Source organism: Triticum urartu, chromosome 1A (genome assembly GCF_056163025.1).
Source record: "Triticum urartu cultivar PI428250 chromosome 1A, HENAU_Tu73, whole genome shotgun sequence".
NCBI classification, from domain to species: Eukaryota; Viridiplantae; Streptophyta; class Magnoliopsida; order Poales; family Poaceae; genus Triticum; species Triticum urartu.
Window position 1 is genome coordinate 576,246,558 of NC_141873.1, and position 27,128 is coordinate 576,273,685.

The following is a 27,128-nucleotide window of genomic DNA, read 5'->3' on the forward strand; positions in this document are numbered from 1 at the left end:
TGGTACCTCGAAAAAAGACAAAAGAAACATGGGCATGCTTGTGAGAACCGAATTAATGAGAATTAAACGGCCTCCATATGGCATCAATTTGCCCTTCCAGCAGCCCAATTTCTTTTCAAATCGATCCTCAATGCATTTCCTTTCTCTGTTTGTTATCTTATGATGATGAATTGGTATACCTAAATAAGTGAAAGGTAAAGCCCCCAATTCACATCCGAACAATTGCTTATATGCCTCTTGTTCCTCATTGGCTCTTCCAAAACAGAACAATTCGCTCTTGTGGAAATTGATCTTTAGTCCGGTCAATTGTTCAAATAAGCATAACACCAGATTCATGTTTCTCGCTTTTGCCAAGTCATGCTCCATAAAGATGATTGTATTATCGGCATACTGTAGGACAGATACACCTCCATCAACTAGATGAGGTACCAAACTACCCACTTCATGTTTCTCGCTTTTGCCAAGTCATGCTCCATAAAGTCATGCTCCATAAATATGTGGTTCGTGCACTTGTGTGTACTTGAAAATTGTTAAAAACCACTGTAATTAATCTACGCTATTAATATGTTGAAATACATCGAGTATACATGTCGGCCTTCTACAGATACGTCGTACATACTGTTGTATTATCCCCTCTATGACCACGGGTGGACCTTATATGTTTACTTATTTGCTTCTTGTTCATCTCCTTCCTCCTGTCTCTGCATTCTTAATCGGGGCAAACTCTTCTTCCTTCTGTACATCACCATTGTTGTTCCATCTTCTCTCATCCGATGCATTATATTCCCTTCACATTCATGTTCTTTCTTTCCTTTGCCACTTCACCTACTGTGGGTATTCTGTGCACTATCAATATGGGATCTTTCTGAGGGGAGTTTGATGGATTAAAGTTGCAATTCGACAGGTAATTTCTTCTGTTACTCCTTCCATTCTGCGAGTATTCTTGCTTACTCACCTAGGCCTCTCATATCTTTCTATCTGCCAATGCATCGATGCAGATTTGTGAACCTCAGATCATCTGATGTAATGTCTTCTTTACCATCTCATGTATGTGCGGACGATTTGGATGTTACTAACATTCGGTCATCACACGATTATGTATCGGCAACTGGGGAACATGATTTTCTTTTGCGATGAACTTCTTTTACAGATCCACAGATTCAGATTTCTAAATCTGTTCCTTCTCTCGATTTAGCGCCCATGGATATGTCAGTTTCTTCGGAATACATCCATCAACATACTATATGATTCTAAAATCTCTTCCTTCCATATTAATTGTTTATTTCTTCATCCTCAAGTTACGTTATCTGAAACTTGTTGCATTTAAGTTCCATTCGTGCTTCTTAACCAGTCCTTAATGTCTTCACGTACTACACCTTTCATAATCTTATGCATTCTAAACTGAATGTTGATTGTGATATCGATTCTGGGTTTGACCAAATGTCTTCGCTCTCTAATATGAGTATTCCTTCCAATCCAAGTTCGTTTGATATACCTATGCCAGTCAGGAATGAATATAATAGATTGTCTCAATATTTTTCTCCGTACACACTTCTATTCCAGTCATATCTAGAGATGTTGATCACCCAATTGAATTGTTCTAAAATTTTAGCTTTCTTTCTCACTTATTTTTCCTTACTTTTTTAGATGGAAAGGAGTGTAAATTGTACTGATATCTGCTCACAACCGATAGATAATCACCATGACGAGGAACCTGGCCCTAGTGATACTGCTAACTACAACATATTGTCACAACATTCAAAGAGTACATACTTCCGTGTGATTTGTGTGATATGTATCATTCTTTCATACTCTATTTCTATGAAGGTTCTTTCTGTTATTTGCAACCTCTGTTAACATTATTTTAGATGGCATAAAATTCTTAATTCTACCAACTTCTCATTTCATTCACTTGATGTTTTGTCCGATATTCCACTTTCCCCTGATATTTCTCAGTTTCACTCTATGCCTTCACTATAATCACCTCAATCAGTGTATACTCATGCTTAAGATGATTCCACTTTGCATAATCAGCACCTGTCATCTTTTGTGCTAATAGATGAACAAAATGATGTCGATTTGAGCCAATGTGCACCGACAACTCACGTGACTAATTTCGCTGCATTCATTAGTGGCACAACAATAATTCATGAAAATTTAGTGGCAGATTTCCGATATCCCAAGTGCATAGTGGCACAGACCAAATTTTGCCTAATTACTGTGATGATATTCAGATCTTTATTTTTTTCAACAAAGTAGATTTCATTGACTCAAAATAAAGCATCAAATAGATCCAAACACACTACAAGAAATATGTCAACTAGTGACCTTCTGTCAGTGACCCTGGAAGAAATGGTCATAGATCTATGACCACTTCAGACCAATTGGTCAAAAGCTGTTCGGGGGGCTCCAAACCCTAAACCATTGCGACCATTTTGGTCAGAAAGGTCGTAATTTCCTTACATGAAATGGTCATAAAGCAAACAACGCTAGTCCGCTGCCTTATTTCTAGTTGTTAAGGACCAATATAGATGGTCATAGCCTTGTAAATTGTGGTGGGTTGCTATGACTAGGCACCACCTCATCAGTTTTGCCTATGTGTCATGTCCATGTGGCAGTTTTTGCCCTAGGTTGTGAAGCAACCTATATTTCTGTCATTCCCAAAATTCCCAAAAAAATCTCATAAATTCTTTGGGTCATATCTTCATCAAATATGTAAAAACCTTCCTTGCCTAGTTAAAAAATAATTCAAAAATATTCATTTTCCTATTTTGTTCAGAACAACAGTTTGTGAAGGAAGTACCACTTTGGCATGTCCAAATAGTATCCATTTTCTACTATGCTTTCCTATGCCCAAATAACCATCCTCCACCAAATGCCAGCTCAATCCATTCATTATTTTGAGCCGAGCTTCAACATTCGTAGTTATGTCCAGTGTGGTAATTTGCAAAGCAAGTACCACCTAGGCTCTCCTTTTGAGCTGAAAATTTGTGAAGACGGTCTTCTTAGTAACTGATCATCCTCAGTCAAAACTCACGCCCATTGGCCATGTATATTTCCCGTACCGCTAATCAAACACTTGGCTGCTAATTCATGTTTGAGTATCGACCGGTCTCCTCGTGAGAATCTTATGTTGTAATTTTCTTTCTAGCACCTACCTGGGGAGTGCCCAACCCACTAGACATGCCTAGGCTACCCAGAACACATGGCAACGCCACGGTCACGTGGTGACCACGCGGCGGGCATGTGAGTTTACGCGCTCTAGAGTTGGGGGCCTCGGCCACCACCCAAACCTTGACATATCGCCACCAAACCATGTATTTATGATTAAATAGGTACTTATGTAACTAGAAATGATTTTTGGAAAAAATAAATAGCAAACTATGAGGCAGCTGCATTTCAAATTTGACCCGCTTCCAGCTGAATCGGCGGAAATTTGTCTTTTTCACGAGAGGTGGATCAAAACTTTTTACACCCAACCATTTTGTCAATTGTGCATTAATATGTCCTAGTATTTTAGAAAATTGATTTGGTCCAATTTTGCAACAATTATTTGGGAGGTCCTTCATAAAAAAACCTCCTTTTGGGCACTCGAAAAATGGAAAATGGTTTTTTTGTCCAAAGAAAATGAAAACTTCCTTAGGCAACATTGTTTGCCATTCCAATATGCACCCTTGTGCACAATATGAGATCATTTGAACAAACTATGCCATGAATGTGGCCATAAGATTGATCATTTGGCTTGAAAGCCATTGATCTTCATACGTGATAGCTCGTTTCTGAGAACACTTTTTTAAAATAATTGCCGTATTACAAGTTTGTTATTTTTCCTGTGAACTTGACCACATATAATGACACAATGCGATGGTTTCCCAATTTTTCAATTATTTTTGAATTTTTTATGCCCGTTTCAAAATGCGGTCAAAATGGCGGGAATAACCGTTCCTAGCTAGTGGTTGAATCTTGGAATTTTTTTGGTGTTTCTCTAATAGATACTTATGTACCTAGAAATGATTTTTGGAAAAAATAAAGAGCAAACTACGAGGTAGCTACAGTTCAAATTTGACCCGCTTCCTGCTGAATCGGCGGGAATTTGTCTTTTTCACGAGAGGTGGATCAAAACATTTTACACCCAACCATTTGGTCAATTGTGCATTAAATATGGCCTAGTATTTTATAAAAATGATTTGGTCCAATTTTGCAACAATTATTTGGGAGGTCCTTCACAAAAAAACCTCCTGTTGGGCACTCGAAAAATGGAAAATGGTTTTTTCGTCCAAAGAAAATGAAAACTTCCTTAGGCAACATTGTTTGCCATTCCAATATGCACCCTTGTGCATAATATGAGATCATTTGAACAAACTATGCCATGAATTTGGCCATAGGATTGATCATTTGGCTTGAAAGCCCTGAATCTTCACGTGTGATAGCTCATTTTTGAGAACACTTTTTTAAAACAATTGTCGTATTACAAGTTTATTATTTTTCCTGGAATCTTGGTCATATATAGTGACACAATGCGAAGGTTTCCCAATTTTTTGATTTTTTTGAATTTTTTATGCCCGTTTCAAAATGTGGTCAAAACGGCGGGCATGACCGTTCCTAGCTAGTGGTTGAATATTGGAGTTTTTTTGGTGTTTCTCTGATTAAATAGATACCTTTTTACCTATAAATGATTTTTGGAAAAAATAAAGAGCAAACTATGAGGTAGCTGCAGTTCAAATTTAACCCGCTTCCAACTGAATCGGTGGAAATTTGTCTTTTTCATGAGAGGTGGATCAAAAAATTTCACACTCAACCATTTGGTCAATTGTGCATTAAATATGGCCTAGTATCTTAGAAAAATGATTTGGTCCAATTTTGCAACAATTATTTCGTAGGTTCTTCACAAAAAACCTCATTTCGGGCACTCGAAAAATAATTAAAAATAGCTAGAAAGATCAGAAATGCATACAAATTGGTGATCACCCATAAAATCTGGTCTAACTTGAGTGAAAAATTTAGTTGTGCCATTTTGCAAAATATTTTGAAAGTTGCTTCACAAAATTCCCCTTGTTTTAGTACTTAGAAACTATTTTAAATCACAAAATTTCTGAACCAATCATGGCTCTTCTCACGGATCACTCCACTGGCCGATCTGAACCGTCCGCATCCGAGGGATCCAACCGTCCGCATCACGGATCACCTCTCCCAACCCAACCCAAACCCTAGCAGCAACCCAATCCCCCTCTCCCCCTGCCGCCGCCTGTCTCTCCCCTCTCCCCGATCCAGATCGACTCCCTCCGTCGCCTCCGTCGCCTCCCCGAGACCCACAACCCCAAGCCGCTCTCCTGAGTGCGTCGAGCCGCGGCTATCGCTGCTGCTTTGTCCCTCTGCATCGCCCGCATCCAGCCGCGCCATGGCTTCCTGCGTCGCTGGATCCGACCTCCACCAGTCTGCCGCCGCGCCAATCAGGATACCACCACCGTGCGGTCCCTGACCCCGCACCCCACGGCGGCCAGAGACGATGGCGAGGAAGGGCCCGGTCCCCTGACGAATCCTCCTCCCTCCATCACCTGGGCCCGACGCCCAGGCCCAGCGTGCGCCACCGCCATGGAATCCGCCGCTGGGACGGATCTGGGGAAGATATTGGGCGTGTTCTACCAGGCCGAGGACGGGGAGCAAAGCGACGCCTCCTCGCTCTGCTCGCCACCTCCCTCGCCGTGCTCGACGCCATGCAAGGTCCGCCTCTCTCTCCTCCTCCTGGTCTCTCTCTGTTGCTTGGTTTGATTTTGCTGATGCGGTTTACTTCCTCCCCTCCCTAATGCATGCGCGTAGGTGCACCGCCTAGTAGGAGACCACGGCTCCGTCTGCTTCTTCTGTTGTTGTGTGGTCAACGACGATGACGCGGCCGTGCGGTCGGTGCCCTCTGACGCCGTCCGACGCGATGGCTCCCATCAAGAAGGCGGTACGAACCCTAATCGATCCCCACCCGCCGCTCCTCCCATTTCGGCCTGATTCGTTCCCTGGTGGTTATCTCGCCGTGTCTTTCTTTCTGAGAGATCTTCTCACTGTTTTTCAATTGATGGATGCACTCTTCAGAAGAAGAGCGGGGAGAACATCAACAACAAGATGCAGCTGGTGATGAAGAGCGGCAAGTACACGCTCGGCTACAAGACCGTCCTCAAGACGCTGCACAGCTCCAAGGGTATGGATCTTTTTGTCACTGTTGATTGATTTATCGTTGTGCCTGATCTGCTAGTTCCTTTGTCTGCTGGATCCGAAGGGTAGTACTATAACATACGCTCGGGACCGTGTTAATTCCTGAGATTCGTGATTAGCTTTTGTAGAATGAGGTGGTTAATATCTGTTTTGTGGCTGTTAATTGCTTGCTGTACTTATTTGTGAGATAAGCTGAACTGTGTACATATTTGCTTCACGTGTGTAGTGATACCCACTGAAGTTTGTAGCACTGAAACTTTTAGTTCGTAGAATTGGGATTGAAGTTTACCTGATTGACTTGCTTTTGTCGTGCCTTAGAGGCGAATGCATTGTCTGAGGCAATTGCATCTTTGTTGGGTAGTCTGGAGTTTAAAACTGGTATAGCAAGATGGATTTTGCTTGCCATTTAGGGCATTTATAGATAGTTTGTCTCTAATTTTCATTTCTACAAATTTATTCCAGTGGTTTGTGCTTTTGTAATGATATTTACTTTTTGTTGTGTTAGAATATTTGACTATAGAACGGGACTGAAATTTGGCTCCTTGACATCTTTTGCCGCCATGATGAATGCAGTGCCCTAGAATCATTTCAGCCTACCTTTTAACACTTCTCCATGTTTCATTATCTGGGGAACAATTGGAGGATGAAATATTTTTTGTTATATGATGAAAATATTCTCTATTGTTCTATGAAACTAGTTGCATGGAATCACCTATGCCCCAGGATGGCATTGCTATATTCGTTGCATTCATAAGATTACTGTAGTGTTCACCTGTTTACATGAACACTTTTTAAAAATAATTGCTATATTCGTTACATGAATGCATATGTTCGTGGTCGCGCTTGCCACTGCCCTCTCCTCAAGGGCATGTATCATTTCTTAAACTCTGCTATCTTTTCCCAAGTCTTTATTATCTTTCCTAGCCTTGTACTAATATGTATTGTTTGCTGCTAATTACCCAAGATAGTGCGTGATGTTAAGGATAACCTGAGAACACATGCCTAAGTTTATAAGATATGACATGTGACAGTGTTGCTGCTGTTTGAATGCTTCTACTGCTAGCTGCTTGCTTGAATAGGTGTGCACTTGTGCTGGTGGTGGTGCTGCTACTGCTCATTCTTGTGCTGCTAACAAAATTGAATATAATCATTCTTGTTGGATCGTGCAGACATGTATGTGCTGCTAATTCTTGTGCTGCTAACACATTCTTGTACTGCTCATTCTTGTGATGCTTAAGTTGTTGATTGCCTAATTTTATTCATCGTCTCCAGAATAAATTCATTTGATTGCCTGCTACATCTCCACTTAAATACTCATAATGCTACTGTCTAGGTTTTGTTCAATTGGACTGACTACATATCTCTTGTTAAAATTATGGTCTTGATCTTTTGTTTAAACCTGAGACATCATGCATAACTAGCTCTTCCTTTTCAGTCTAAACCTGAGACCTCTTTTGTTCTATATTCAGATCTGACTGATGGCCACAGTGCTGTTTTGCTGTGATTGATAAACCTGAGACTTCTTTTTATTGTAATATTGAAGTTGTTTGGTTCTGGCCTCAGCAGCAGTACACTCTAATTTTGGTGGCCTTTATGTTCATTCTTTTACAGGAGCTCCAGGCCTATTTTTTTGGAGTGTGAAGCCTTGAAGCCAAGTGTGAAGCTGTGAAGCCAAGTGTGAAGCAGTACTTAGCAAAGAGTTTTTGGTTCTGTACTTAGCAAAGAGTTTTTGGTTCTGAAGTGTGAAGCCAAGTGTAAATTGTAATATTGTAAAAGTCTAATGTAGTGTTAATGAATTATATCTGTTCTGTCCTATTTGAAATAATGATTATGTATGTTGAAAAGATGTGAAATGGAAACTTGACCAGTGGGACCCAGTTATGAATATAATCTGAGCAATTTTGAAATTTTTGACATGTGTGACTGATGTATGGCATTATGACTAGTGGGACCAGTGCCAAAATATAATTATTGAAATAGAAAATAAATGATTGTAAGAAGGCCAAGGCCAAAAAATGAAGAAGCCAAAATATTGGGCTTGGCCCATGTAGCCCACAAGAATTAACTTGGAAAAAAGCTTGAATTGTTGGGCTAGGCCCATGTAGAAAACCGAATCAGACCGGGCTGATTCTTCTGCCACATCAGATTTCCACGTCGGATGCCTACGTGGCCTGGGGAGGCGGCTAGTGACCAAAACAAAACAGTAGGCATATTTTGATCGTAAACGTCCACGACCTTCTCACATAGAAGGTCGTTAATTTCAGTTTACGACTGCCAGCTTTTGACCTTCTATTTTTGGTCAAAAAAAGGTCGCAAATGAAAAACAATGACCTTTCAGTGACCAATAGTCAAGGTCACAAGTTGACATATTTCTTGTAGTGACAACACGCCTGGCCTTTACATAGATAAGAGCCTAAGATGCACACAACCAACACGAACACACATGACACACACAACTAAATACGACGGCAAATAGCAAAGTCTTAAGAGACCAAAACTGTGCCTTGTGAGGAAAAGGAAAAAAAGCAAGTGATCAAAACAATGATTGACAAACTACAACAATGACCATATCAGATTTAAGTGGCGGTGCAAGTTAGTGGAAATCTGAATAGTCGTTTACATGGAGCTAACTGAGAGAGAACATAAAATCTATCACCCTTGTTTTGAATTAGAAGATGTTTTGGATATTTCAAAATGTACTACATACAAACTGGAATGAGTGAAGAAACACATTAAAACGCGTCTATATATATTCGATTCAGAAAAAACTTAAAACATCTTATAATTCGGAACGGAGGATGTAGTAGTTGTCTAGGTAATTGGCCGTTCAGGTAAACGTGTCATGTCTATATACATAAACTTGATGTCTCGGCTCATGATCTCCATTATTATTAAACATGCGAGAGGTGAGTTAGAAAACAAAACTGTGGAATTTGATGTCTCGGCTCATGATGTCCATTACTATTAAACATGCGAGTTGAGTTAGAAACATTTGATCTCAACCACATATCCACCTTTCATCAACGGACCAGATTGTCCCAATGTTGTATCTCATATAATGCACATGTTTACTACTCCCTCCGTCTTAGTTTACAAGTCCTGCGCATATACCTAGGTTGCCAATTTTATCACCCTAATATAAACTATCTAATACAAAAATTATACTGTTTGAAAATAGAACATCTGAAGTTTATATTGGTATATTTTTTGTAACATATGACTTGTATTAGGTTGGTCAAATTTACGACCTAGGGGTACGCGCACGCCCTGTAAACTGAGAGAGAGGGAGTAAATATTTTTAATCATCTCTATAACACCTTAATTTGGGATCATTGAAACTTAATTACAACTTCATTAGAACAAATCATAACACCATATATCGCATATCATCTTCAGAATACCTTAATTAGGAAGCATTGCACCTTAACTACACCTACATTACAAAACATATATGTCCGTGCGTTGCAACGGGAGAGACATTTTTTGCGGAAGCATCGAGAAAGATAATTGATGTGTCCATCAAAACGGTCACCACAGCGGTGGGGCGATAGAGCGGGGAGCTATGGTGTTCTCGCAGGTCATGTTTAGCCCGCGAGATCTGGATAGTGGTGGGGTTGGTCGGACTGGCGGCCACCACCCAACTCGTACCTTTTTTTTCTCCAGGTCCGCCTCCATGTCGAGGTTCTGGTTGCCTCCTCACTTTGTGGCAGCACGACGACCTTCAGGCCATAGTTGCTTCGACCACTCTCTCCTACGATGGCATAACCGGATGGATTACTAATTGCAGTGAATCCCATTTCATTGACATAATCATCGCATAACCAGGTAGTCCTTGCTTTACCATGGTGTATTCTCTTTAATTATTTTAGCGAACATTTGCCCACATTTTTTATATGAGCCAAACCAGCATATTCACTTTTACTGGCATATGCCCATAATTACTTTTTATTATAGCCAACTAACATATTTTTTTTCTATCGTCAAATAGCACATGGAACGCACAACAGTTGACGTCTGGGCTAGGCCACTGGCAGGCACTAAAACAACCTGTGTTTGTAAGGCGCGGATAAAAAAAGAATGAGTTGAGGATCAAACTCATGACCTTAAAAACTCGACCACGTGTTGCTAGCCACTCGAACAAACATCTCCTGCTAACCAATGGCCAGCGCGAATGTTTAAGAACATACTACAACATCACATTCAAAACATTTTTTGATTTTTTGATCTTTTTTGAACTTGCAAAAATAAAGTAATAATTATGAATTGCTGAATATTCTTTGAAACATGATCAATTTTTTAAATCCCATTTTTTTCCAAAAAACAACAACATTTTTTTATAATTTCATTAATTTTTTAAAAAGACACACAAAATTTGAAATGGAAAGATTTTCTGAAATTCAGAATTTCTTTTGAAAGCATGCACATTTTCTAAAAAAAGGAACATTTTTTGAATTTCTGAACAATTTTTTAGAACAGAAACATGTTTTGAACATTCAATTTGTTTGAAAATATGTCGCTTTTTTAACACGAAAATTATTTTGAATTTTATAATATTTTTATAAAACAGGAATATTTTTATAATTTGTATCATTTTATAAAATGATTTTTTCAAGTCTTGAATAATTTTGGAAAACTAAAACATTTTTTGACAAATGTGAACATTTTTTGAATTTTGGCCAAATTTTGGAACGAGAAGAAATATTAAACCTTCCCCACATTTTTCAACATGGGACCAAAATTTTGAAATTCTGAAGATTTATGAAAATTTGAAGAAAAATGGAAATTATGAAAAAAAAGTTGAAATTTTGAAAAAATAAAAATAAACTTGGAAGGGAAAAAAGATAAAGCAATAGAAATAAAAATAAAGAGGAAAAGGAAATAGAACACAAAAAAGAACGAGAACGGGCCGGCCCAATCTTGGACGCCTTATGGGAAACTCTGACTATTTGGCGCACCGTGTGGGAAATAAGGCTTTGCAGCTGCATGGGCAGGAACTAAATGGGCTGGCATCGCTGGGCCGTAGCACGCACGGCCCATGTACGAAATTCTGGACAACATTCTTTTTTTTAGCAAATGGACGCATACAAATTTAGTACCATCTTGGATAGAAAAAAATCGTTTTGATGATGAACGGATGAAAAATTGGAGAAACGCACCGTACTTTATTAGTAGGTATAGAGTATAGATATAGATATAGATTGCACCTTAATTACACCTACATTACGAAACAACTATCATACCATATATCACGTAATTGAAAAAACACATTAGTCAAACATCACACGCCACACACCTCCCACCATCGAACCTCCTCCTCCAAAAGTGCTTCCACTCTAGAAAAAATGGCACTGTATCGCCCACGTCGCCGCTGCCGAAACTACGCATGCGCTTCTCCGCGCCGGCCCATCTCTCTCCCATTACATGCGGCTCCCGACCCAACCGCTCGATAAATATGTAGTATGTATGTGGTCAGAGGCAGGAATTGCCAAATTAGCATGTTGAGGATAGTGGTTAATGGATTTTCTTTTAAACAAATCATGCATTGTTCATCTTCAAAGTAGGAACAAATCAGTGGTGTTAGGTGGGGCTAGGGCCCTTGCTGGCCCCTGCCTCCGCCAGTGTATGTGGTGCGTGTAAAAAAGAAAATGTGTGGACAAAAATGAGTTATTTTTTGTTTATATGAACGACAAATTCCTGTTTCCTTTGCTTAGCCTACAAATCTTTTTATTATAGAATAACTTGGTTTTACTAAAACATTTAAATATCATCTTTAGTTGTTAGAAAATGGAATACTACTATATGTTCTATGTGTGCAAACCAAACTACCTTAGAGTATCAACATCCAGACTCCTCAAACGTTGCCTATACGTCCGGGCGGACGGCCTGGTTAGTGGCCGACGCGAGAACTATAACTCTGTGTTATGCAAGATGGAAGAAACTCTCGCTGAAGCTTTTTACCCTGTACTGTAGCTGGTGGGCCAGCCTGTTTTGTCTTTTTTTTTTCTTCACTAAGATCGTTCGATTGAGTGAGTTTGCTGGTTTGCTCTCCTCGCACTGGTTTTTTTATTTTTTTATTTGTTTCTTCTTTTTTTTCTGTTGGTTTTCTTCGGTTGTTCTTCGCTTTGTTTTTTTTACTTTTTTCCTATTCTCTTATTTTTTTCTTTGATTTTCTTTATTTCTCCATCTGTTTTCTTCTCTTTTTTCATTTTTTTCTTTCATATACTACGATTTTCTTTGTTTTTTTCATCGGTTTTTCATTATAGTTTGGTTTTCTTCATTTTTCTTTTTTTTGCGTAGGTTTTCTCAGTAAACAATATACATTTTTAGTGTACACATGAAACTTTGTTTTGATACACATTGAACATTTTTCAAGTACATGATTTACATTTTTATTAAATATATGTGTCAACACTTTTTGGAATAAATGTTTTAATAAATGGTCAGCATTTTTCCTATACACGTTATACATTTTTCGAATGCTTAATTAACAATTTTTGAAGACTTGGTCAATATTTTTCCTATACATACTTTAAAGGTTTTTAAATACTTGATTACATTTTTCTACTACAAGATTAACATTTTTCTAATACATGGTCAACATTTTTTCTTATGCATATTTTAACATTTTCCAAATTCTTTATCAACATTTTTTAACTGCAAGATTAACATTTTATTGAATGGATGATCAACATTTTTCTATACACATTCTACATTTTCCAAGTGCTTGATTAACATTTTTGAAATACTTTTCAATATTTTTAAAATGCTTGATTAACAATTTCACAGACATGATCAAAAGATTTCATCATTTCTTAATACATGGTCAACATTTTTTCTGTACACATTTAACATTTTTCAAACTCTTTATTAACATGTTTCAAACACTTATTTAACATTTTTTTCAAATGCTTGATTAACTTATTTTAAATACATATCAACTTTTTCACACACATTGTATGTTTTTTGTATCCATTTTTTTCGTATACATGGTCAACATTTTTTTCTATACACATTTAACATTTTTCAAATGCATGATTAATATTTTTCAAAAAATAAAAAGATATATTTTGAATAGATATGTTTTGAATTTTCTGGAAGTGTAAAAAAAAGTAAAAAAGGAAAACAAAAGGTCAAAAAAAGAGGCAGTGGCCTCGCGCGGGCTGGGCCGACCCATTTAGGCTGGCGCCTTCAATGAGAGTTGGCTCTGTCTCACCTGCAGCGAAACATAGTCGCGCCCAATGATCGATCACAAAATCTTGACCCAGCCGCACCCCACATACTGGCCTTACACGTCAGGGCCGACCAGCACCTCTCAAATCCAACCCATACCTGGGGCAAAAATGGGGAGGCCCAGACGCTTCTAGGCGTGTCTTCAACATCAGATCCGCCCCATGCAGGTCCACCCTATCTGCATCATGAATGAAACTCTAACCACTCCACTCCACTATACTTCGCCCCAATCTTCGTTCTGGCCTTCTCTGACACGACGGTAGCGGATCTGACTCTGGGATCTCCCGATCCGTCGACTGGGACCTCGTCCCATATGGAGACGAGTAGGAGATGGTCGTCCACATGGATCTCTCCCACTCCCGGGAGGAGTGCTACCGCCCACGGTCCTACTTGATCCAACAGGAATCCATTGTGTTAGCACAAATGACGCTCGGATCCGCCGGGGAAGGTGACTCGAGGCACGTGACCGCGGCCTCGCCGTACGTGGTGACCACTGTACGATGCCCCAACCATGGGGTGGCGGCGCAACCCCTTCGATGGTGCCTCGTCCCCGTGGCGTCAGGCTGCAGGTCGAAGGTCAACATCGACATGCGCCATGGGCCGTCTGGTGCTATGGTGCAGCGTGCCCACTGTGCAAGGCAGAGGGCGCGGGAGGCTACGGTAACACTCGAGGCCGAGGGGAAGGAAGCGGAGTCGCACATCACCTTGGACGAGGAGGCCATCCGTGACAGCATCCTCGAGAAGTGAAAAAGGAGAACGATGTGTGCCCTCGCCTGGGGGCAAAACCAGGTGGTTCGTGCCATGGCCGAACTGCCCGCCCTCCCCCTCAAAGAAGAGGAGGAGGAGGCCAATGATGGGTCGGGCAGCTTCGGCAGTGAGCAAACTTGACTCGATCCGTTTTGCATCATCTAGCGCTACTTCCGCGACAAAGATGCCAAGGGAAACGACAAGGGCAAAGGCAGCCGTGGATGATATTTCTCCATAGCTTTAGTATGTAGAACATGCCAATTTTTGGTAGTGATATGGCATGTATGATGTAGTAGAGCATATGTCAACTTTTGGTGGTCCGATGGCATGCATGACTAAGTAGCCGGACGATATGTGTGGGATCAAGATGTATTTACGTAGAGTTACGTTTACGTTGCATGTGATGGATTTGAGGATTTGCTAATAAGGTACCCGGTAGTGGACGCAATTATTTGAGGGATGAATGATCACTGTCCGATTAGCTAGGTTTGACTGTAGATGCTTTTACCTAGAGCGTGCATCCTTGTCTGTGGAAGAATACTATACCTATAAAATACAACGTCACCCAAAAGATTCACTATATACCTTTTGCATGAGAAGTTTGCATATGTTATTGACACTTCTCCATATAGGAAATCTCCTCCATTGAATACAACAAATTAAATCATTATTCATGTGCCAAAAGAAAATTATTAGTTCATTATTAGTGCATCATTATGATCTATTGATTTTTAATATTTAGTAGTACTTCACTAGACTTTTATTATTTATTTTTGTTCAATGTTTGCCTAGTAACTAGGATGAGCATGTTTTTTCTTCATCACGAATACATGCATTGCATATGCACGCTAACTAGTGAATATAAAGTTCTAACTGTGGAAAGCAGGAACGGAACTAGGTACCCTGAAAAAAATAAGTAAAAGAGGAATAAAGCCAGGCGATGAATTGCATTTTCTTAGTACAAAAAATTGCATTTGATATGACATGATTGTAGAACTATCGAGCTGGCCAACACAAAAATTCTTCTACTGCAATCCTATTGTCCTATATCCGACATAAATATACGCTCGTGGATCTGGTCTTCGTAAGTGTGTGTTAGTCTGTGTTCCGATCTACTTGTTGAGTATATTGATTATAAGGAAAGATGAGATAAAGTAGGATTTGTTCTGGCTTGTCTTGTACTTCAAGTAGATCATGTACTTCTATATATATGCTCATGAGGTTCAAGCGATACAATAGTTTCATCAATCATCTCTCTCCCTTCTAACATGGTATCAGCCTAATCGATCCTAAACCCTAGCAGCCGCCGCTTCTGCACCCACACGCCGCTCCCGGTGCGGTCGGCCTCCATGACCGCTGCGGGGGCCACGCCGTCCGTACCTAGGGTTCATCCGCCGGTCGTGTTGACTGGCTGTCTTAAAGAGTCTTTTTCCCGAACCCTTGCTCCGGGTTTTCTCTCTCCCGCCAGTTATCTTGATCGGCAGCTTCTTTTTAATTTTCCGATCTATACTTGATCCGGTTGCGTCGACCGCCGCCGCCGTCGAACTTCGTGCGCCTTTACTCCAACTTTGACATCGACTACACCGGCCTCTTCTTCGACACGGTGGCCTCGCGCGACACGCGACAGTCTGTACGACTGTCGTCCGCGCATCCGTCTGCCCGTCGTTCTACGCCTCCGGTCGTCGCTTTGATCACATCGTGGCCTCCATCAACGCCCGCTTCATCTGGATCTGCTACATCCGGTCCATGCAGATTTCATCACCGAGCAGCCATCATGACACAAGATTTCACGATGCAGGTCAAACCAAGCATCTTCGTACGAGGCATGTACGAGCCAACACATCTGCGTACGCGCTAGTTGCTATGCTGATTTGCTGGTTGTTGCGGCCATCCGCTACAGCCACGTGACCATCAGCCTCATGCACCGATGCTGCGTAGCCCTGGATCTCACGCGTGTTCGTGCGCGGACGCTGGCTGCTCGTGTTCCAAGACTGGTCTGCGGCCATCTATTAACGTATGCACCGGGAAAATATCCAGTGCTACCAAGCCCTATGTGCTACCCTGATACAAGCTTCGGCCGTCGGATTTTTAGATCAGACGGCTCTTAACAACTTTGCAATATCTGCAAAAAAGGCTATGATGAGTTCAAAAATTGCGCATAGGTCCAGCAGATCCAACAACTTCCGAATGCCGTCCGATCTAAAAATCCGACGACCCAGATGCCCGTATCACGGTAGCATTTAAGCCTTGGTAGCAGCAGATACTCTCCCCGTCTGCACCCCCTCGACGTGGTGAGCAATCAGATTGATCACCTGGTCGCCACTCCGCTCCATCCGCACCGTGCGATTGATCTGGCACGTTGGTTGTGCGCGCCTCCACAGGTCCCGTGTAGATCATCCGCGAGTTCAGCGCGCCTATCCACCGATCGAGCAACAGGCTGCCGCTACGTCGCCCCGTCGGGCCGTAGCGCCGCCGCCCCATGGTTCTCCTAGCGGCTACATCGACTCGCGTGTCGCCGCTGTGTCGCTCCTTCAGGCCGTAGTGCCGCGATATGCGGTCCCCGCCGCCGTTCCAAGGCCGTCACCGCGGTTGCACCGACCCGCGCTCCGCCGCCCCTTCGGGGCGTAGCGCCGTGGCCCGCGGTCCCCGCCTCCGCCCCGAGGTCTTCCCACCGTCGCCCGACCCTTCTGCTGCCGCTGCGTCGCCCCTTTCGGCCGTAGCGCCGCTGTCCCCGGTCTACTCCGTTGTTCCCGCGCGTCGACTTCCCGTGGTATGCGCCGCGTCGTCTCCCTTGGCGCCGGAGCACCATCAACCGTGTCGGTCTTTGTCACGCTGTCGGGTTCCTTGCCTACTTCGAGTATCGCCGCCGCGCTCCTAACCTAAGCATCGTCCCCGCCGCTCTTCTTCGACCGTTACCGCCGTTGCCCCCGTAGCAGTCGCCGTCGATCTTCGTCTTTGTCCAGCACCAGCCAGTCGCCAGCGTTGTCGTCATCTACCCCGACCACTTCGTCTACTCCGACAACCGCGGGCGACATCGGCCCGCGCAGATTGGCGCCGCAACCGTCGTAGAGTCCTTCTCTGCTGGCCTCTCCGACTTCTTCGATATGGCGTACAGCTCATGTAGGTCCCTTGTTTACGCATGGCCGGTACTGGCAACACCGGTGCATGCCTTCGTCCACGACGTGTCCCCGGGCCTGGCAAGCCCGGAGCGGCGCTTCGTCAACTTCGTCTTCATCCGTCTACGCATGCCAGGTGCGGCAACACCGATGTGTGCCTTCGTCCACGACGTGTTCCCAGGCTTGGCAAACTCGGCGCGACGCCTCGTCAACACCGTCTTCTCTCCGGCGCACCCCTACTTCGACACCACTGCGCCCATGCTAACTCGGCGCCTCCTTGCGCCCGCGACTCCCCGGCGAATTCCTCGACACCGGACACCCCGAATCGACATCGACCCCGCCATTCTTTGCACGGCTACCTCGACCACGGCTACACCACCCACGCTCTCGGCTACATCAACAAACGGCACAAAGGGCTACCGCCTTGCTTGAGCAACCTCGTCGGTTTTTACTCCAGCCACGACTTCCGAGATGCGTCGACCGTTACGACTGTGGGGGGTGTCTGTCGGCTTGCCTTCGGATTCTTCTCCCGTCTCATCGTCTGTGTCGCTACCGTTGTGAGTGTGGGGGGATGTTGAGTATATTGATTATTAGGAAAGATGAGATAAACTAGGATTTATTCTGGCTTGTCTTGTACTCCAAATAGATCATGTACTCCTATATATATGCCCATGAGGCTCAAGCAATACAATGAACTGTTCCACCAATCCTCCCTCTCCCTTCTAACACTACTCTTCTCTTAATCTGTGGTGATTGTTGTTTTGGCGTGCTGGTCTTATTGGGTCTTAGCACGACGACTTTCTGGCCGTCTACTACAACAAGTTTTGTCCGGCTCCGATGAGGGAGAGGTGACGACGGTCGCGAGCCTTCAGCTCGCTCAAGTGTTTGTAGTCGTCGCTACATGGTCTACGGATCTGGATGTATATTTTATTTTGAATGTTCTTTGTACTGTTTCAACGGTTGATCAATACTCCCTCCGTTCCTAAATATAGCACATTTTAGAGATTCTGTATAATATGGACTACATACATAGAAAAATGTGTGAAACTACGCTCTAAAATATGTCTATATACATTCATACGTAGTCCGTATTAAAATATCGAAAATGGCTTATATTTAGAATTTAGAAACGGAGGGAGTAGAGAGTAGGTTTTCTCGAAAAAAGAAAAAATATCCTCGCAAAAAAAAATAGCCTCGTAAAGTCTCCGATCCGGAAAACGCAGCAAGGGAGAAACCGAGAGCAGGCCGGTTATGGAGTTGTCTTTCTTCACCGGCAAGGCCGCAGCAGACGATCACAAAACAGAGACGGACTGGCGGCCAGGGCTTTTATATACTGGAGCCCCCGGCCCCCGGTCGACGCACACGCGTGATAAAGCTAGCCCAAACAACCACCCAGGAGGAAAAAGCAGCAGCGGATCGAGTCGGCGAGATCAATGGCGTTGCTCCATGTCGTGGCGATGAGGCTTTACGACCTCGTGGCGGTACCTCTTCTCTCCTACCTTCGACCCCTCTTCCTGCTACAAATCTTACTATTTCCGATTTGGGGCCGAAAATCTTCATTAAATCTTCAAACTTGGGCCGAAAAAAATTTTCTTCAAATCTTTCTTCTCTGTTCCTTGCAAATCTTACTTCGATTTGTGTTGCAGGGTCTTTCCGAGCCAACCGCGGCCGAGATGAACGTCGATGATGTGGCTCTGAAGGTCTTCAACTATCTCCAGAACAATCCAACGGAGGGTGATAAAGATTTACCCCTTGCTGAAGTGACCAGAATTTTCGAGGCTTTGTCTGAGGTGCAGAATAAAGATGGTGCCGCTACAAGCAATATCGCCTCCTTGCACTAAAGAACCGAAGAATGGCACGAAGTCGTTTTATTACAGTATACAATACTCCTACTAGAAGTCTACTAGAATGTCCTGTCAACGTATGCAATGTTAATTTTGGATCTTTCCTATTTTCTTGCTTCGCCTATGAACATGTAATGTAGGTTTTTGCTCGATGATGGTACTCCTTTGTTTATGGTAACAATGGAATGAGTGGCTTGAAAGAAAAGAAAAAAAATTCTAGCACATTGTAGTGGTGGTTAAAGCGATTGATGGATCAAGTATCACCCTTACTCCCTTAGGGCATGTCCACACGGGACGTTTGAAGATTTCATAGTTCTTCTTCCGTCATCCTTTATATCCATTAATTTTATGTTTGTTTGTTTTTTTGCGGGTGCCATTAATTTTATGTTAATCACAAAGATTGACGGTTGAGATTTAAGAAGATATATCAAAAGAAACATCCTAGAAAAACTACCTTTATTGAACGTCAAATTCATTGGGAAAAGGTTCAGACTCTTTTTTTAGTTTCCTTTTTCTTTGAATATGCGTGGAAACCATACAATTGCTTGACGTGAAACGAAGCTGGCCCATACAAGTAGGAAAGTAGCGAGGATAGTTGCATATAGATTGTTCGTCTGATCTTTTTTCAATAGAAAAACTGTTTGTGCCAAGATTTTTCACGTCGATATTTCATCCGTAGTCGCACTTGGTTGGTCCGTCGCCTGCCGAGTCCTAATGGGTCACGTCTGGCCTGCGCGCTTGGCGGTAGCTCTCATATAATAGCTCTCATCTTCAAGGTTTTCCAAAACGAAGTTGTCCATCGAACCAAAACCCACGATTTTGAATCTCCCGCATCCTCGCTACCGACAACCTCACGACATGAACATCAATCGCGAGGCAGCGGCACCATCCAACGCGAGGCGCAGTGGCATGGCCTGAACCTCCCCATGCGGAGACGCACGAGATGACGAAGGCGTGGCCACAATCTCTCGGCATGGAGGTCGCCCTGAAGATGCCCAATGTGCACGTGCGTCCCTCACACGCCAACTTTTCTATGGCCCAACACGATTGCTATCGCTGTCGAGCCGTTTGCTCACGCTGCCCAAGCTAGCTATATGGCGTGGTTTGGCGAACGCCATACCTAAGCTGCCGTGCAAATACGTATATATACTAGTGTATTAGCCTGGCGTATTTTTCAGGTAGTGGGGCGTGCGCGTGCCTCCTATTGGGCTTGGTTACTGCCGATTGAATGACGGGCCGTGCCCATGGGCTATGGGCTGAAGGACACAGACGATCGATCACATTTTCACGACTGCTAGGCAGACTACGACTCTACCAGACGAGAATACGAGTCGTTCGTTGCTACTTTCTCGCAAGACGGAGGCGGCGCGGCGGCGCTTTAGAGGCTAGGGCACGGACGCATGGCAGCGGGCAGCCGGCAATCAACCACCGGACACCGTAGGCGCGAAGGCGGCGACAGGCCCCGAGATCAGCAAGGCGGCGGCCGCGACTCGGCGAGTCCGCAGGGTTTGCAGATGACGCCGCCGAAGAAGAGGATTAAGTATGTAATGAAAGGTATAATTTAGTTGTACTTCTTCGGTTCTTCCCCTTGATCGCATCATTTTAATTGTGTCATGTATGTACTCAGGTTACTTGCTTGAACATTTATTTAATTATTCTATTGGTATTGCTCCAACCTCCAATTAGTTTCTCTTGTGTTCTCTTATACAGATTTAAAGAGTATTTTTGCCAAAGCCAGTGGCACTAGCACCTCGAGCCCAGCTCCAACTTTGGAAGTAGTCGCTGAACGACGAGAAGAGCGTGCGCATCAAGAGAATGTGCGGATTGAAGTTTCAGCATCTGTTCAAGAGGAAGAGAATGAAGGCGAAAATTATATTGAGAATGAACTAATAGCTAGAGACGGGGGAGAAGGCAAGTTCATTGAGGAGTTGCATCCTGACCACATCCAGCCTGATCCCGGGCTTCGTATTCCAATTAATAATTTTCATCCCAACATTAGAGATGAAGTTAGATTGGCTTATGTGGCAAAGGGTCCAACTCGACCGGTCGGTCATACGTACGAACGTGATCATTTTGACAGGGCCTTTTGTGAAGCATGGTATGAAAAAAATCCTTGGTTGGAATATAGCATGGAAAAGAATGCAGTCTATTGCTTTTATTGTTTTCTTTTTAGACAAGATCCGGTGGATGAAAAATTTGGTCATACTACCTTCACCAAAGATGGCTACAGTACTTGGAAGAATGCATACAAGGCATTTCCTCTTCATGTTGGTGGCCCCAGGAGTATCCACAATCAATCAAGGACAGCATATGAAGATTTTAAAAATCAAAGCTCAAGTCTGAAGCGTAAGGTTACAGTCTATAACAAAGAATCATTAATCAAGTACGAGACCCGTTTGGAAACATCTTTGGGGATTGTAAGTTTTCTTGCATTGCAAGGTGAACCATTTCATGGACACAATGAATCTGCCCTTTCCTTAAATAAAGGTAATTTTCTAGAGATGCTTGATTGGTACAAAGCAAGAAAGGAGGAAGTGAGAATTGCGTTTGATGAGCTATGCCCAGGAAATGCACAAATGATTTCTTCAAAAATTCAAAAAGCACTTGCCAAAAGTTGTGCAGATGGGGTCCGAAGAGCAATAAAACAAGAGATGGGGGATAATCTTTTTTCGGTTCTTATTGATGAATCTCGTGATATATCAGTAAAAGAACAAATGGCCTTGGTTGTGAGGTAAGCCATTGGTTACTTTATTATGTGTTCCATCTTTTGCCTGGTAATCGCCTTTTTTCTAATTAACTAATTGTATTATTTCTTCTATGCCTTACAGGTATATGAGCAAGGGAGAAGTTATTGAAAGATTTTTGGGTATCAAGCATGTCAAGGAGACAACAGCAGAAGCACTAAAGAAAGCATTGGTTGAGGTTCTTGGTAAGAATGGGCTACTTATTGCAAATTTACGAGGGCAAGGGTATGATGGAGCATCTAATATGAGGGGAGAATTCAATAGTGTTCAAAAACTTGTCCGAGATGAAAACCCATATGCTTTCTATATGCATTGTTTCGCCCACCGATTGCAGCTAGTAGTTGTTGCTGTCTCAAGATGTTGTTCTTCCATTGAGGATTTCTTTGAATATGTGGCCTTGATTGTGAACGCCGCTGGTTCGTCTTGCAAGAGGAAGGATATATTGCTTGATAAGCAACGCATAAATCTGTTGGCTAAGTTAGAGAGTGGAGAAATTTTCTCAGGAAGAGGGAAAAACCAAGAAACATCATTGGCTAGACCAGGAGATACAAGATGGGGCTCTCATTATAAAACACTAGTTCGTATAGAATCGATGTGGGATGCAGTTATACAAGTGTTAGCTATTGTGCATGAGGATGAGCGTAATCCATCTAGGGCAGGAGGTTTGGTGCAGATAATGGAGTCTTTTAGCTTTGTGTTCATCATGAAGTTGATGTTGCAAATCCTTCGCATTACAAATCAGTTGTCACTTCTCCTCCAATGGAAGGATCAGAATATTGTTCAAGCCATGTCTTTGGTTACAGATGTGAGGTCTTCCTTGGCCAACTTGAGGAACCATGGTTGGGAACCACTCTTTGAAGATGTCAAGATCTTTTGTAATGTTAATGATATTCCGGTTCCAAATATGGATGAAGCTGTACCGAGATTCGGCCGATCAAGAAAAGGAGGGAGAAATAATGTTACTCAAGAACATTTTTTTCGTGTTGATACCTTCTATGCAGCGATAGATGCTATCACCACAGAGCTGGATCATCGCTTTAATGACATGGCTTCAGAACTGCTATGTGGATTTGCTTGTCTTGACCCAAGAGACTCATTTTCCAAGTTTGATTTGGACAAAGTTGCTAAGCTTACAGACATCTATGATGCAGATTTCTCCAATGATGACCGTAAGCGTATGAAAACCGAGCTCCAGTTGTTCATCAACCACATGAGAAGACATGATGACTTTAGAGTTTGTTATGATCTTGCAAGCCTAGCCAAGAAAATGTTTGAACTTGAAAGAAATATTATGTTCCCTCTGGTTTATCGCCTTATTGAGTTGGGGTTGCTTCTACCGGTGGCAACGGCATCGGTTGAAAGGGCCTTCTCAGCAATGAAGATCATCAAGACTGATTTGCGCAGCAAGATGTCCAATGGTTGGCTTGATGACTTAATGGTGTGCTACATCGAGAGAGAGATATTTAAAGGACTTGATCTTGCTGAAATTAAGAAAGAATTTCAACATGAAGGTAGAAGAATGCCATTGCCACGTTCTACTTAATGAGAGTAAATCTTCATTATGGGTATGTATTCTTTCTAACTATCTTCACTTGCATAATGTTGTTTCTATCATTATATCCTACTAGTTACTAATTCATGATTTATCTCTGGTGTTTATGTTTTATAGGTCATTTTTATGCCGGTCTAGGTAATATAAATGGTTTTTTTGGCACTCAATCATCCATGTAATCTTCATCAAGTGGGGTATTTAGAGTGCCAATAGTTAAGTTTTGATTTCGGTTTTATTTGTTGAACACCAAGTAATATTTATCGAGTATTCTAGTGAGCACTTCCATAGTTGAATTATACATGGTTTTTTTTTTGTTCATACACTCCGCCACACCTAGAAATTATTCCTGCGTTCGCCACTGGTTAACACCCTCTACTTGATAGCTATGTTGATGCACTTCTGAAGCCTGAAGGAAATATACATGCATAGTGGCAGTGTTTTGTTTTAGTTTCTTTTCCTGCAACCTATATTTGTTCTTGTGATTCCTGTATTTGTTTGAACACTTGGAAGTCAAGGGTTTTGCAAGACTCCTACTGCCAAAAAGATGGCGGAATTCTTTATTTCAGCTGGGTTTCATTTTGGAAGTTATGTTCTTGTCCAAAGTTAATGTGTGGTTGTGATGTTTCATCCCGAGCAACATCGGTCCGGAGGACTACGTGAAGGATACATGCTCACAAAAATTGTTCATCAGGCTATGCAAGGCACCAGACTTCTCACACAAAGATGGAGTCGCCGCAACTGCAGAAACAATGGCATTGCCGGCATGGCGTGGTTGAGCTGCTGCAGGAATTCGATGATATTTGACCTATAGCCAATTACATGGAAGATAACCTAAAATTTAGAGTTCATATGTTCTTGTGATGGAAAAGTTTTATTCCACGTAATAACTAAGATACAGAAGGGATTTAGGATGATACAACAAGCAGAGAAATCAAATTTCAGAATGTTTCAACATTTGAACAAAGCTCACATGTTTCCATATAAGCAGGCATGACAATATATACTCAAGAGGACCAACCTGAAGTTTTCTGCTCACAAGAAATAAACATGACAAGTTACCTAAAGATATCGCTGGATTTTCTGTTCTCTTTCGTCACATAAAAGTTAATTACCACTCCAACTTCAGGCCGATTCTATTACCGTTGCCAGCATCCAGCAAAACCTACAACTACAACTAGATGTCATATTACTAATTACATAAGCTCAGGAGACTTTCTAGACTTCTAATATAAAGCTAGTTCATATCGTTCTTTGGCTCGGAGACGAAATTGGCTTCACTATTCTTGCTTGTAGCGCCATCTTCTTTCATGTTAGTTGCCACGCAGTAGGCGAGCAGACCAAAATATCCCAGAGGAAGACATATAGTGTTAAAATCGTTGAGTCTTCTTAGTTGTCGAAACCTGTGCCTGCGGGGTGACAAGAGCAGAAAAGGCTCTCAGACAAGAAATGGGGAAAATAGAGCATAGTCATGCATATGTTTGAGATTACATACCAAATTGGGTCATGAGGCCTAGGCTTCACTTGAGCAGCAAGGTGAGTGATGAGCCGATGAGTTTGGATGTCTTCCCAGGACAACTCTGGGTAAAGTTCAGAGCTTTTCACCGCTACAAGCAAATCATACATCTCTTCTTTCTTCTTATTGAATCGCATTTCCAGCAATTCCAGCTCGCCGTGAGGCGCTGCACTAGATGTCGGCTGGCCACAAGAGACACAACATGATTAAATTAATATTAATTAGCATAGTTTTCTTCACAGAATGTATCTGTCATATATTAGTGGTCTGCTGAAAGAAAATTATACATGGCCTTATGACATGGTAGAGGCTATCATCATTCTTAATTTCTCACAAGGTTGAGGTCTTAATCTCCAGCCAGCAACCGATTGCCGGATCTCAAGAGCAATCAATCAATGGCTGCAAGTGACTCCTGATCGCCGGCAATCAAAGATTTTTTTTAAAAAAATTCTTTGTCGCAAGTCATCAGGTGGCCGGAAACAAAGCCAACGCTGCTACTGCTTGAGAGGGCAGCCGTACCCTCGGAGGCCTCCGACGGCAAATCGGCTGGATCTGGGAGGGAGAGGGGTCGAAGGTCGGAGAAAAGAAGTACCTTGCCACTGATGGAGGAGGTGGACATGGGCCGGCGGGCAGGGGAAGCGCCGTTTAGCAAGAGCCGCCGAGGTCCCTCCGCCACGACCGAAGGCCTCACCAGCGCTCCTCGCTGCTGGAGCGCACGCTCGCAGAGCCTCTTCGCCGCGTGCCGGAGCGCCGCCATCGCTCTCGCCGACTCGATCGATCCGCTTCTTCTTCGTCGGTTTCCTGCTGGGGATTGCTTTCGCTAGCAAAGTACAGGGGCGTGTCCGTCGATTTGGGGGGGCCTCCAGTGTCTATAGGCCCGCCCCGGCCCGCCCCGGCAGTCCGTCTCTCTGTCTGTCTTGTTTTCGAAACGGAACTCTGTCTGTCTTGTCTTGGTGATTTTATGAATTGTGATCGGTTTGCAGCCTTGGCACGGAAGAAAGAGAACTCCGCAACCGGCTCGCTCTCCGTTTCCACTTTGGACCCGTGACTGTAAAGGTTTTTTTTTTCGCCTATAAAAAATTCTTAAAAACACGCGCCGGATACGTTTGTGGACGCAGATGCAGGAGCCGGTGACCCCAATCATGTGCACCAAACGTTCGTCTAGGTATATTTTTCCTATGCCGGGAGCGCTCAAAATATAACGAATAGAAAATAGTACAAATAATCCATTAATAGCATGCACATATTCTAGTGCCCCTTGAGCCAAGTGTTGTTCATCCATAGTTCAAAAATGTATATTACGCCCGGAATAATCGTAGGAAGACTACCAGGTAGAATTGGTGGAGAGAAATTCTTAGGATTGCATAGAAATGCTTTTCAGGCAGGCCCAACAGAAACCTCAAGACAAAGCAATTCCAAAGTTGCTTACACTGCCCTTCTTCATCACCATGAATCATTTTCATGGCCAACCTCCTTGCCCTCTGCAACTTCATCCTTCCACGTGTCATGTGCCATTCTTTTTGAAAAATCCTTGAAATTTTCATAAGGTTCATGTCTTGGTCTGCCCTAAAGCTCTCCAAATATTTATGTGCAAGTAAAGGAGCTATGAAGGCCTTGATCTTCCAGTTCTTGTAGCAAGTGTGCTCATCCGCATATATCTTGATCATGAAAGCCTTTGTCCTACTATCATATGGATCCTACAAGTACCAAGTGCAATCCTCATCACACTTTGCTTTCAACCTTAACATGTCATTCACTTGCATCTTCAAATCAACATGTTGACAAGAATGCTCTTTGATTGCTTTCCTCAATAGCTCCACATCTCAAAGACTTGTCCAACATGGAATCTTGGCCTGCGGAGATCCTCTGGTCTGAATGTTTTGAACTTAAACTATATCTCTTAATCATCTAAATCACATGCCATAGATCTTCCTCTTCAGACAAATCTTCATCAAAATTGTAATTTTTTGCCTTTTATCTTGTCTTTTGACTTGTCCTTTATCTTCTGCTTTGTTCTTTCCTTTGTCAGTTGGTTTGGAGATTGGTTAATTCACCTTCTTCTGCTCAGGTTCATCCTCATCTACATTTTCTACATAAAGATCATCATCTCATGACCTATGTCATTGTCACTATCAATAAGTACATCAGGCTCATAGTCCTCATCATCTGAATCACTGTCCA

At 42.7% G+C, this 27,128-nt stretch overlaps 3 protein-coding genes across 3 annotated transcripts; 2 read left to right on the forward strand and 1 right to left on the reverse strand.

Moving 5' to 3' along the window:
* Positions 1-5,267: 5,267 nt before the first annotated feature.
* LOC125531408 (uncharacterized) lies at positions 5,268-8,113 on the forward strand. The gene is made up of 4 exons (XM_048695828.2): positions 5,268-5,721; positions 5,818-5,947; positions 6,082-6,187; positions 7,813-8,113. The coding sequence occupies exons 1-4, from the start codon at positions 5,593-5,595 to the stop codon at positions 7,868-7,870; spliced, it is 423 nt and encodes a 140-aa protein (XP_048551785.2). The 5' UTR covers positions 5,268-5,592; the 3' UTR covers positions 7,871-8,113.
* A 12,477-nt stretch (positions 8,114-20,590) lies between these two features.
* Positions 20,591-24,274, forward strand: LOC125540088 (uncharacterized). Its single transcript, XM_048703670.2, has 4 exons — positions 20,591-20,692; positions 20,849-21,869; positions 21,967-23,447; positions 23,552-24,274. The coding sequence occupies exons 1-3, from the start codon at positions 20,653-20,655 to the stop codon at positions 23,423-23,425; spliced, it is 2,520 nt and encodes an 839-aa protein (XP_048559627.2). The 5' UTR covers positions 20,591-20,652; the 3' UTR covers positions 23,426-23,447; positions 23,552-24,274.
* Positions 24,275-24,388: 114 nt separating this feature from the next.
* LOC125540103 (uncharacterized) lies at positions 24,389-25,871 on the reverse strand. The gene is made up of 3 exons (XM_048703695.2): positions 25,540-25,871; positions 24,927-25,129; positions 24,389-24,840 (listed from the first exon to the last, which is right to left on the reverse strand). Exons 1-3 carry the CDS (start codon positions 25,702-25,704, stop codon positions 24,669-24,671), a joined length of 540 nt encoding a protein of 179 aa, XP_048559652.1. The 5' UTR covers positions 25,705-25,871; the 3' UTR covers positions 24,389-24,668.
* Positions 25,872-27,128: the final 1,257 nt, after the last annotated feature.